Here is a 13,389-nt window from a genome sequence, read left to right as displayed (position 1 = left end):
ATAGTTCACAATTTAGTTACACCAGGCAACTCCCATTGCCAAGGTACTGCTCCGTCTTCACAAAAATAATCTGCATAAGAATTTCTAGATTCCCTTGCATTCAATGAATAGTTTCTTGTAGCGGTTTTTGTAAGATTACTCAAACCATTTGTTGGCTCATTTTGCCAGGCCCCTTCGTGTACATTTCCTAAACTGTCGGTAAAATCGAAATATCCAGGTGGGCAATAGACTCTTCTTGTTGGCTGCTTCTGTTTTTCAGAGGAAAGCAAATAATTGTGCAAAACAACAATAGCTTTGACAATCCTGTCAACATTTTTGGGCATCAGGTTTATGGTCCTGTGGAATATGCGCCACCTGGCTCCTAGTATGCCAAAGGCATTCTCACTGCATCGCCTTTATGAGTGAGAAATTTTGTATTTTAGGCTGTGGTTTGACAAGAACGTCCAGAAAATACAATACCTTGCCCTGCTGAGACGGTAGTTGAAAACCCTCATTTTCGCCGTTAAACCCTTTCCAGGAAATGGTCGTAAAAATCATGTCTCAAAGCAAAAGCCTCATCCCCAAGAAATACGAAAGGAGCTGCGATTTCACTTTTTGGAAGAGCAGCTGGCTCAGGAAAATCTAGCGCTCCACTTGCTAAAGCTTTGCCAATGTTGGATGAGCTGAAAATGCCGCCATCAGAGTTGGAACCATATCCACCAATATCGACTGCCACAAATTTATAATCTGCATCTACAACCGCCATCAATACGATTGAATTTGTGCCCTATAATTAGCGAAATATTTGACTTTAACATCACGATATTTTAAATAAAAAGCAACTCGCTTTACTTTGTAGTTATAGTACATCGATCCGGTTTTTGGTGGCTGTTGTATAGCTACATGCTTCCCGTCCACTGCCCCACAACAATTCGGATATTGCCACTGGCGACTAAATTCATGAGAGGTTTCCAACCATGTCGCTTTGTTTGGGGCCTTCAGTCATTACATTATATTAACATTTTGGGAAAAAAAGTGCCATTTCTTTAAATATAAAGGCTGCAATACATCCCACAACGCATCACACACTTCTCCAATAACTGCGTGGGCTGTGCTTTTCCCAATCCTGAATCCGTACGCAATACTGATGAGACTTTCTTCTGTTGCTAAATACCTAAAAAACATTCAATATTTTCAATGTTCGTACTAATTACAAACAATAATCCTGAGTTTTGCAGCGAGTTAATGTCACACAGTGCCAGGGTTCATTTCAACCACCCTACAAAGAAGTTCAGGATAAACAATATTTATGTACCGTAATGTTATGGCCAAGCGATGTTTTGGTGACAGTGGCTCTCTAGATGGAGGATGTTTAATCAACGAACTACGAAGTAATTCAACTAGTTCATCGAACATCGCTGGTGACATTCGAGTAAAGTTACGAAAATACTCTTCATCATGTTTCCTCATACATCGCAACTAATGAAGACAATTTATTATGTCAAAATAGTTAATGATTACAACATATTTCACATATCTTCAGATAGGGCTGTATTTGAAGGTTGAGAGAGAAAAGCTAAGCCTTTGCGATTTCTTACCAAAGTATGAAAGTATCCCTCCTGCTTTCGTTTTATACAAATTGGATGAACCCACCATCGACGCTTAAGTCTCTTTAACCTCTCCTCCTGTTGTTTTCGTTTTTTGAGCAAAAGTAACTTCTTTTTTAACAATAATAATGTTATCACGGTAGTTACGGAATGATCGGTATCCATTTTGTCGACTGCTTATCTACCCGCTCTCCCCAAACGAACTACGTTGAAGAAACACTTTTGTGAACGATAGAGAGGAAGCTCACGCTGAAGGCTGAGAGCAGACGCTCACCTCGGCAGCTTCGCGCGAGAAAACTACTTTCAGCAATCCGCGATCAGCTTCAGAAAAAAGCGCCTTTGTGAACGTACCTTTAGAGTCTCAGGTTTTTGCTTCTTTTACGATAAATTAATATGAAACCGCCAGGGAAGAAAACGTAACCGACTACACACGAGTAGTATCCCCGAGCGCCGGCGCAGAGTCAGATATCACACATCCAAATAGAAAAGTTCACAAGGACACACCTACTCCAAGTCCCCCAAAAAATCAGGCATCAAAACGCAGATATTCCTAGTACCCAAAAAAGCAAGTTTCAAAACGCAGATATTCCTAGTACCCAAAAAAGCAAGTTTCAAAACGCAGACATTTGCAACCCCCAACGGCAGGTTTCAAATCCCAGATATTAGCAGCCCCTAACGGCAGTTTTCAAATCCCAGATATTAGGAGCCCCCAACGGCAGGTGTCATATCCCAGATATTCCCAGCCCCCAACGGCAGGTATAAAATCCCAGCCCCCACCGGCAGGTATCAAATCCCAGCCCCTACCGGCAGGTATCATATCCCAGCCCCCACCGGCAGGTATCAAATCACAGCCCCCACCGGCAGGTATCAAATCACAGACCCCACCGGCAGGTTTCAAATCACAGATATTCCCAGCCCACACCGGCAGGTTTCAAATCCCAGATATTCCCAGTCCCAACGACAGGTTTCAAATCCCAGTTATTCCCAGCCGCAACGACAGGTTTCAAATCCCAGATATTCCCAGCCCCCAACTACCGGTTTCAAATCCCAGATATTCCCAGCCCCCAACGGCAGGTTTCAAATCCCAGATATTCCCAGCCCCCAACGGCAGGTTTCAAATCCCCGATATTCCCAGTCCCCAACGGCAGGTTTCAAATCCCCGATATTAGATGCCCCCAACGGCAGGTATCAAATCCCAGATATTAGCAGCCCCCAACGGCAGGTATCAAATCCTACATATTCCCAGTAGCCAACGGCAGGTATCAAATCGTACATATTCCCAGCCCCAAACGGCAGGTTTCAAATCCCCGATATTAGATGCCCCCAACGGCAGGTATCAAATCCCAGATATTAGCAGCCCCCAACGGCAGGTATCAAATCCCAGATATTAGCAGCCCCCAACGGCAGGTATCAAATCCTACATATTCCCAGTAGCCAACGGCAGGCATCAAATCGAACATATTCCCAGCCCCAAACGGCAGGTTTCAAATCCCCGATATTCCCAGTCCCCAACGGCAGGTTTCAAATCCCCGATATTAGGTGCCCCCAACGGCAGGTATCAAATCCCAGATATTAGCAGCCCCCAACGGCAGGTATCAAATCCTACATATTCCCAGTAGCCAATGGCAGGTATCAAATCGTACGTATTCCCAGCCCCAAACGGCAGGTATCAAATCCTACATATTCCCAGCCCCCAAACGGCAGTTATCAAATCCTACATATTCCCAGCCCCCAAACGGCTGGTATCAAATCCTACATATTCCCAGCCCCCAAACGGCAGTTATCAAATCCCACATATTTCCAGCCCCCAAACGGCAGGTATCAAATCCTAGATATTTCCAGCCCCCAGCGGCAGGTATCAAATCCCAGATATTTACTTTTTTCAAAGCCGATTTCGAGTCCAAGATATTTCTATTATTTGCAATTTAAGACATATCTAAACAAGATTAAATTCGTATTTATTTGCAATATCAAAAACTATTCAAATCGTTATATCTCAAACAAGTCTACTCATTAAAAACCTTGCCATGAAACAAAGATTTCAAATCGCAATTCATATTTTTCAATCAAATTGTAAGGGAGAAGTTACGTCTTGCGTGACTTAAAAAGCCAAACCTACCATGCTTTGATATTGAAATATTACATCAGCGAGTAGCAAAGGTTTCTGTGTTCTAACTGAGAAAGCCGTATTTACTTTCCGAGAGCGCATTAAGGCACCTTAGAGAAGTCCGCACTTCTCTCGGAACTTCATACTTTTACTACGGTTTTACGTTCATTTCAATATAACCTAATTTCAACCCATCGAGTACCACACTTAACCGCGGTCTTCCAAGGAATGAAAATGAAGAACTTATTGCTGAGTAACGTAGAGACTTGAGAGAGACGCAAGAATCCGGTAAAGGCATTTTTGTCAGTGTGCAGGGGTATTATAAAAGGGATAAGAAACATTACATAGAAAAGCTTATTACTTCTCGTACCTTTGGCATTATGGTTTTAATAAATCTCTAATTGCTACTGACATATTTTACCGGTTTTCGATGCAGGTTTCAAAAAATTATAGTTTCTATATAAATTAAGAGTCTCAGCCCTTTTTTCCTTCTTTACAATAAATTAATATGAAACCGCCAGGAAAAAAAGTAACCGACTACACACGAATAGTATCCCCAAGCACCGGCCGAGAGTTAGTTATCGCACATCCAAATAGAAAAGTTCACAAGGTTTAAAAACACACCAACTCCCAGTCCCCAAGAAAATCAGGTTTAAAAACGCATATATTCCCAGTACCCCCAAAAAAGTAGGTACAAATCCCAAATATTCCCAGTAGCCAACAACCGGTATCAAATCTCAAATATTCCCAGTAGCCAAGAACCGGAATCAAATCCCAAATATTCCCAGTAGCCAACAACCGGTATCAAATCCCAAATATTCCCAGTAGTCAACGGCCGGTATCAAATCCTAAATATTCCCAGTAGCCAATGGCCGGTATCAAATCCCAAATATTCCCAGTAGCCAACGACCGGTATGAAATTCCAAAAATTCCCAGTAGCCAACGGCCGGTATCAAATCCCAAATACTAGCAGCCCCCGACGGCAGGTATCAAATCCCAGATAATAACAGCCCCCGACGGCAGGTTTCAAATCCCCTATGTTAGCAACCCCCGACGGCAGGTTTCAAATTCCAGATATTAGCACCCCCAACGGCAGATTTCAAATCCTTTTCACACTTAGAGCGAGGGTGAAAAGGGGTAAAATTCTCGAGAGGTGAGCATACGCAGAAAGAATGTTTGTTGCCAGTCGTATTTATATAACCATTGCTTTTACCTTACCAGTTAGACATTCGAGTTTATTTTTACAAAACAGTGTTGTATTAATGGTTGTAAAAGTATAAATAAAACTTCCTAGGTGAAATTTTATCAAATTCAATTGATAGACGTAAAATTGGGGTAGTTTATAATATTCCAGTGGTGTGCAAAACAGGAATGACATTCATGGCGCGAATGAAATAAAGTCATTCTTTTTCTCTCATTCCCCGAATGGCGAACGTTTTTTGTTAGAGCGACACTTTCCCCTCCCACTCTTTGAATTCCAACTACCGAACTCTATCACCCCCTTTTCAAAATTGAAATGTCTCACCCTAGGAATGAAAATTTCCGTTTCTGCAAAAGTCTCTCAGCAAACTAGAATGATAAAAAATTCCTCCCCTCTCTAGGCGTAGCCTATAAAATTACCGAATGAAAGTAGATGCCTGCTCGAAAATCTATCTCGGTTTGGGAATGAAAATTTCTTTTTTTAACCCGGTCATTCTCATTCGGGATTTCTGAATGTTTTCAGGACCGAATAACAAAATCATTCCTTTCGCGACTTTTGTCGGTAGATGGCAGCTCAGTGATTACGGTTGTACTCTGAAATTGTATTAGAGTAGTAGAAACCACTCAGATTCGCAGAGATCCAAGATGGCCGCCACCCCAAGATGGCTGCCAGGTCCTCATCCACCAGACTCAAACCAAACTTTTCAGACAGGTCTCGACTAGCCCGAGCCCCTGCCTGTTAGTTACAACCCCCAGGACATCATCTTCTTAACTTAAACCAAAACTAAAAGCTATATTCAACCTTGACGTCACCTTTTAACCAGGTCGAACCAGCTTTCTGTAGGCCTAAAGTTAATAAAAACACAGATTTTAAGACATCAGATATTTACTCTTTATAAGAGGTACAGATATGCGTAATAAACAAATACAAAATATATATTACAAAATAGTCAACAACCAGCAGGGATAAACAAACATGTTTTAAAGAGTTCATTTTTCACGTTGACCCCGTATCGTTATTTGACTCGGAAGGGTGATCAGTAGGGATACGTCGTGGTTTATTTTCCAATTGTTTCCTGCTTCGGCGCTCAATTTCGTAAAGAGTTAGCAAAACGTTGACTATTAACCCGTAAACAAAAAAGAAAATGAGGCACAGCATATTGGGAGGGCTATGATAGCAAATGATATTTAAATAGCTAGTACGTGCTATATATAACATACTAGCGAGTTAAGCGGCAGTTTTAATTGGTTCCTACTTGTCTTATTAGGCGGAGCGTAAGTAAAGAGATAATATCATTGGATAGGTTAATTAAGGTGGGACTAGAAAATAAGCCTATAATTATAAGTCTGAAAAGAATAACAAATATACGAATAAAAATTTTTAATAACATATGATATTATAATATACAAAAAAAATAATACAAAATAACAAAAATATTTACATAAAAAATAACCCCACCACCATTTAAAAAGACTAAACACCGGTCGAGCCGAACCCCCCACTGCCGCGTGATGTAGGGGTCAGACTCTAGAAACAGCATAAAAAATGTGTTACATGTTGAAACCTAAATTAAAAACTTGAAAATATTTACCGCCGCTTCCACCGGTCTTAAGAATATAACCGGCGAAACTATCAATTGGGCGACTCTATCGCCCCGCTGGACAGTGTAGGCGGTGTCCCCGACGTTGGCAATGACCACTTTTAGGGGTCCCCGATAGTCGGCGTTAAGAAATATTATATTTTTGGGCATTATAAAATAACTAATAAACATACCTATCGTCCCCTCGGCGACAAACAGCCCTTGGGCCGTCAAGCTGCTACAGCCAACAATGCGGCCGTAGCTGTCCGCCGGCAGCATAATGCCTAACCCAGTCGACACAATTTTGATACCGTGAGGGTCAATTACGGTATCGACTGGACAATATAAGTCCAGTCCGGCCGACTGGGGAGTGGCACGACGGGGATTAAGCGCTGCCGGATGAATTTTGATGACAGGCATGCAGGGCAAACGAGAGGCGTTGGAAATAGACATTTTAAAGAGGTACTGTTTAAGTCTTTAGAAAAATAACGTTGTTAAACAACTGATAACTTTCATTTTGAAACACGGGGCTTATATACTAAATTAGCGAGGTCAAATCTAATAGTGTCTAGCCGATACTTTCAAGATTCTTAAAATTCAATAAATAGCAAAAAGTTAATTAGATATATAGGCATAAAATTAGAAATCTCTCCGAGGTCTAAGTTTTATTTCGTATGCAAAAAGGTTGTCTAGGCATGTTTTAAATAATTCAAACGAGATCGTGTTATATGAAAAAAAAACCTTTAGCGAAGGTTAAAAAGGAGTTACTTTGATAGAAGCCTAAGGGGACAAATATTATTCGTATGCAAAAGCTTGTTTGGGCGTGTTTCGAATAATTAAATTTGAATAATTCTCATGAGATCGCTTTTTATAAGAAAAAACAATTTATTAGTGAAGGTTAAAAGTAATTACTTTGGGAGGGACGGAAATCGTTTTTTAACATGATTTAAATCTAAATAAATGTATATTAATATTAAACTATAGAGGTTATTTTTTTATAAAGATAGGTATATTAATGTCTTCTATAATCTTTAGTATCAACTCCACAATAAAAAATGTATTTTAGGTTAAATTAAAAAATAGCGTATCAGACATAATTATATTTTTTTAAACTCTTAATAAGAGTAGAATAAGGTTGTGTTATAAAAAACCATGTCTGGGCCTGTATTCTAAAAAAAATGGGCGTGAGATTTTGGTATAAAAGCTCGAGCATCGGCATTGGATTTTCACAATCGAACCAGCAATGAACAAGTACCAAGAATCCCAATCTTTATTCGACTCACCACCAACGTCTCCGGGTAATCGTCAAGGAACCAGCAGCGGTAAACGCACCTTAGATCAATTCCTAAAGCCCGAACCCGTGGAGGTGCTCCTCGATTCCGGCGACGAGGATTTCGTCCAAGACGTTCTCCAGAAACACGTCGTCGTAATTAACGGTATTGAAGGCTCGTATCGCTTGCGCAGTGAGGGCCAGTACTTTGAGACAAAAGTCCCCCCGCGAAAGGGGGATTTTTACGTAGACATTAGTGTCTACAAATTCAAAGACATAAAGGACGCCCAAGCTGACAAGCTTCGGGAGTGCTCGCACAAACGACTCAAGCGAGTCTTTGACGGCAAGGACAAGGACGCCGTCAGACTCCTCAACGTTTTCCACCGGTTGGTGGACGACGTAAAAAACGACGCGGAAGCTAAACAGCAGCCGCCCAGCAAAGTAAGTATCTTATTAACAATAAATTTACAAACCAATTTTTTTTTCTAATTTTTTTTTATTTCTGATAGAAATTCAAAAAATGAGCAGCGACAGCAGCAGCAGTGACTCGGAGGGTAGTGATAGGGAGGAACACGCGCAGGTAAACCGTTTCTACACAATTGAGCGGCAGATTGACAAAACGAGTCGCAAGTGACACTGTAAACAAATCGATTTGCGTATAGCTTTCAAAAATTTGGATGACATTCCAACAAGAGATTTTTTTCGAATTTTTCGAAAAATTCTCGACGAAATTATACGCAAATTAGTAACCGAGAATCCCGGGTATAATCGAGTTCGATTTGTTTTAAGCTCCCCCGGATTGACGACCCCCGTTAATATTAAATTTATACAAATTGACAAATTCACCAGTAAGCGAATTATGCGCACAATCTATAAAGTGACGCAATCTAGTCGGGACTTTGTCTTTAATGGGGAAGATTTTCAGTTTGACATAATTTTTCTAAACCTCGATGCCAATATAGGAACATTGTACAAATCCATAAAAAATAGAACGTTGGTTAATTTGGATTATTTCGTTAAACAAAATAACCAATTTATTTTTATGGAGAACAATGATAATCTCTGTTTTGCTCGGAGTTTAGTTCTGGGTAAAGAGATGGCCGATCGCAATTTTTATCAACAAACTAAGCAAGGTCCGCCCTTTAACCAGAACAATTTTGACAAACTGAAACGCAATAGCACTCTTGTGGGTAATATTGCGAAAATCTTGCACAGAAAAGCCGGAGTCCCTGGAGGTTTCGTTACTCTAGAAGATATTCAAAAATTTCAAAATTATTTAGCTCCCCATTATAGGATCGTAATAGTTGATGCAGCGAATAATTTTACCATATTTTTCAAAGGACCCCAAGCTCCTAAATTTATTTATCTTTTAAAAATTGGCGATCATATCCACCCCGCGAAAACTTGGCATGGTATGATGGGCGGTTGTATTTCTTGCGATTTATGTTTGAAATCTTTTTAAAAATATAATTTGTTAAAAGAGCATAAATGCACCGAGGATACAAAACCCTATATATGTTTTCGGTGTCAAGGAGAAGCTTTTCATTTAACCAACGAGAACGTTTTAAAACTTTGCGACGAATGCCACCGCTACTTTTTCCCTGGCCCTTGCTTCGAAACACATTTACTTAATGGCACCTGCGCGAGTCAAAAACGATGTTTAGAATGTGGGCGGCTTATGGGTGAGGATCACGACTGTAATCCCGAATGCTCTCAATGTAAAATAGTCCATCCACCAGGTGAGCATTTTGTTATGCCTTTGGAAACCAAAATGAAAGCCACGCGGTTTATTTATTACGACATTGAGACTATTCTCAGAAATAATATCCACGTCCCCATTTTACTAGTTTGCGACGTGCAAACTGAAGCTGGCTTTGAAACCAAAATTTTCTACGGCGCCAATTGTGTCGAACAATTTTTAAATTATTTATTTAGTGTAGAGCAGGTAGTTTTGACTGGACAAAAACGTAAAACGTATCAACCGCGCTTTACTAACACGCAAGTCGTAGCTCATTACGCGAAATCTTTCGATAACTTCTTAATTCTTAACGCTCTAGTTCATAGACACGTCACCCCTGCCGTTATCTTTGACGGCAGTAAAATTCTGATGATCCATCTTGAGGGACCGCAAATTAGATTCCTCGATAGCTTTAATTACATTAGTCAGCCTTTGCGTAATTTCACTAGCATGTTTAACCTCGGCGATGTGACGAAAAGATTCTTTCCATTTGATTTTCATACCGAAGAAAATCTTATTTACATTGGCGTCATCCCTGAAGCTTCGTACTTTAACGTAGCTCAAATGAAAGCCAATGATTATCGGGATTTTCAAACTCGGTACGCGTCAATGGAGGGATCTATTTACAACATCAAAGAGTAGCTTAATAAATATTGCATTCAAGATGTCCGAGTCCTAAGACAAGGCGTCGAAGCTTTTAGAAAAATTTACGTTGATCTAACAAAATTAGACCCTTTTTGCTTAAAAAATATCACTTTGGCGGGTGCTCTAACCACTATCTATCTTAACAATTACTATAAACCTTACAGCATGGGTATTGTTCCTTCTAACGGCTATAACGCAAAATTTAATCACAGTCAGATTAGCTTAAAATACCTTGCTTGGGTGGAGAAAACGGAAAATATAAAATTGCGAACGGCTCTAAGCTATGGCTGTGAATATCGCGTGGGTCGCTATTTAGTCGACGGTTACAGTGAAACTCCGCCTAAAATTTACGATTTTCACGGTTGTCCATGCCAAAAACTCAATGCCTACAATACCCAACTCAAAGCCAGCAACAGATTTCTGTACGAGCGGACGCTAGATAGAGAGCTTTTTATTAAAGAGAAGATGGTCGGCTTTGAATATACCTCCATCTTTGAGTGTCAATTTGCTAAGCCTTTAAAAGAAAACGCCGAAGCTAAGGCTTTCTGCAAAAGTTTAACTTTTCGTTCTCAAATATCAGCCCGTAGCGCTCTCTATGGGGGACGAACGGAAAATTTTGTTCTTAACTGCCACGTGCAAGGCGAGGAGAACATTTTCTACAAGGATATTATTTCTTTGTACCCGAAAGTGTGTCGCGATTGTCCGTACCCTAGCGGCCACCCCATAATCTCTAACAGAGATTTTGACAAATCGCCAGGCTGGTATTTAATTCCCTTTCGCAGCGGTGGTAAATTAGCCTACGCCCTCTGTCGCACGTGTTTAGAATTGCGAGCGGAAATCTGCGATCACACTGTCAATGAACGGGCTTTCGAATCAGTCTGGCCAACGGTCGAAGTCTATGCCGCGATGGAGCATGGCTATAAACTCCTCGATATATTCGAAGTTTACCATTATCCAAAAACGGAATACTTCTTCGCGCAGTACATGACTGATTTTATCTCCCTGAAGGTGAAGAATTCCGGATTTCCCGCTCACGCGCAAACGCCTCTGGAAAAAGAAGCGTATATCGCTGATATAAACACGAATGAAAAGCTCTCGCTGACCGTGGCGGATATTCAATCAAATCCTTCCCTGGAAATATCGCTAAAATTAATTTAAATTCTCTTTGGGGTCGCATGGCGTTAAATCAACAGCATCTTTATCAACAATTATTACTAATTGATACGATACGCGAGCGATTACACTATGGAATTAGTCGACTTACGGCCAGTTACGGAGTCGATCACTCTCTTATCGTACAAAGCCAAAAGCGATTACGTTTCGGACTATAAACTAGGGTCGGTGATCGTGGGTAGCTTTGTCTCGTGCTACGGGCGACTCGAATTGAATAAGATGCTGCTTCAATTAGACCGCGCAGCTTTGTATTGTGACACCGACTCCATAATCTACCGCCATCTACCGGGAGAGTTTGACATTCCAATTGGCAATCATATTGGTTGCTGGGCGGACGAACTCGGAGGTGATTATATAAGTTCCTTTTGTAGTACTGCCGCCAAAAGTTACTCGTTTCGCACTAGCAAAGGAAAAGAAGTCCAAAAAATTAAAGGGTTAACCCTAAATCGAGAAAAACTGGAAAAACTTGACTTTTAAACCTTTGAAAGTGTAGCGATGAACCCGGAAAAGGAAGTTACAGTCAATTTCCCTTTTAATTTTAAACGGGACAAATACAAGCTGCAGCTAGAGGCCGTTAAAATCAACAAAAAATTCCGCCAAACCTCGAATAAGAAATTGTTGAACGCCGATTTGCGAACCAGTCGTCCGTACGGTTTCAAAGAGGCAACACCCGCTTCTACATCTCTTTCGCATGAATTACGAGGCTAGGCGGAGACATACTTTTGAGGGCTTGTGGGAATCTTGCGTTCCTATCGAAGCCTTGGCCAAAGACGGTTTCTATCTTGCAGATGTAGAAACACAGACGACGCGCTGCGCCTTTTGCGGTATTGCCTTGTACCAGTGGCGTTGCACGGACCATCCATCCAGGGAACATCGCAAGCACAGTCCATCGTGTCCGATGGTTTCCAAAAAGCCGTGCAACAACAAACCACTGCGTCAAGGGTTTCCCGACTTCCCGACCAACAAGGGCGCGGATGTTTGCGACCATCTGGTCCAGACATGCCCAACCACCAGCGAAGAACGGTCGGGAAACGAAAGTTTGCGCGTGCGCATCCATCCGTCGTGTTTGCTACTGTAGTGCGTGTTTACATCCTACCCTCCGAGTCTCGCGTGAATTTTGACCTGCTCAACGCCCAACGCTTCCGGCAACGCTGTTTGGAATTAGAAAAAAAACTTTTTAAAAACAATTAATTAATAGGGTTTTTTTGGGTAAAAGGGTTTTGTTTATATTGTTTAAATATTTTCTATTTTTTTTAATTGTGTTTATTAAGGGTTTTTGGGTTTATTGTATTTTTGTTTATAATATTTTTGTTTATAATTTTGGTTTATTTTTTTAAATATATGTTGTTTAATGATTATAAATAACATGTCAACGTTAATAAATGTTTATTATTCGAAATGAATCCGACCGAGTCAGTCTCGCATTCTTTAAAGTTCCAAACACCCGCGCAGTTTCTAATCGTGGGGCCGACGAAAGCGGGAAAAAGTTGTCTTTTAAGTAATTTATGGCAAAATCATCAGCTTATGTTTGACCCTCCGCATAAAAAGGTTATTTATTGCTACGCGGCCTGGCAACCAAACTACGAAAACTTGAAACAATTGATTCCGGGAATTCAATTTATTCAAGGACTGCCAACCGCCGATCCGGATTTTTAGGAAACGCATCGCGATTCCTATCTGATACTAGACGATTTGGCTAGTCAATTATTTAAGCAAGCTCATATTGCCGATTTAGTTTGCGTGACGTCGCATCATTTAGGGTATACGGTAATTATTATTACGCAACAACTGATTCCCAAGGGTAGCCAATCGCGGATAATTTCCCACAACTCTTCTTATTTTAAAATAATGAAAAATCCTCGAGATGTCGCCTCAATTAGGTATCTAGCCCAACAAATTAGTCCAGATTACGGACGCGTACAGACTAGCCACTAAAGAACCCTATAGCTATTTGTTAATTGATTTAAAACAAGAAACTCCGGAAAACTTACAATTAAGATCTCGAGTTTTACCTCACGAGGCGCCTATGTATGTGTATGTCGATTAAATTTAATTGTCACTTGAATAATGGCACCGCGCGTTAAACGTCG

At 40.7% G+C, this 13,389-nt stretch overlaps 1 protein-coding gene and 1 long non-coding RNA gene across 2 annotated transcripts; both read right to left on the bottom strand.

The window, feature by feature from the left end:
* Positions 1-239: 239 nt before the first annotated feature.
* Positions 240-994, bottom strand: LOC149658533 (uncharacterized). Its single transcript, XR_016370079.1, has 3 exons — positions 832-994; positions 460-766; positions 240-393 (listed from the first exon to the last, which is right to left on the bottom strand). It is a non-coding gene; the product is annotated as an uncharacterized LOC149658533 (long non-coding RNA).
* LOC149658532 (uncharacterized) lies at positions 985-1,787 on the bottom strand. The gene is made up of 3 exons (XM_089844760.1): positions 1,578-1,787; positions 1,295-1,458; positions 985-1,153 (listed from the first exon to the last, which is right to left on the bottom strand). Exons 1-3 carry the CDS (start codon positions 1,749-1,751, stop codon positions 985-987), a joined length of 507 nt encoding a protein of 168 aa, XP_089700886.1. The 5' UTR covers positions 1,752-1,787.
* Positions 1,788-13,389: the final 11,602 nt, after the last annotated feature.

The sequence above is a fragment of the Phalangium opilio genome, unplaced genomic scaffold (genome assembly GCF_054372755.1).
Source record: "Phalangium opilio isolate 3A_F unplaced genomic scaffold, DU_Popi_V2 ptg000077l_1, whole genome shotgun sequence".
NCBI lineage: Eukaryota > Metazoa > Arthropoda > Arachnida > Opiliones > Phalangiidae > Phalangium > Phalangium opilio.
The sequence above is the reverse complement of the archived record's forward strand: the minus strand, read 5'-3'. Positions and strand labels throughout refer to the sequence as shown.

What these genes read in the sequence shown, in the direction of transcription:
- LOC149658532 (XM_089844760.1), bottom strand. Translation starts at nt 1,751, where the DNA reads ATGGATACCGATCATTCCGTAACTACCGTGATAACATTATTATTGTTA. An exon ending in AGGGATACTTTCATACTTTG is followed by an intron (nt 1,459 to 1,577) that starts GTAAGAAATCGC and finishes TGTCTTCATTAG; the next exon opens with TTGCGATGTATGAGGAAACA. An exon ending in CGCTTGGCCATAACATTACG is followed by an intron (nt 1,154 to 1,294) that starts GTACATAAATAT and finishes AATGTTTTTTAG; the next exon opens with GTATTTAGCAACAGAAGAAA.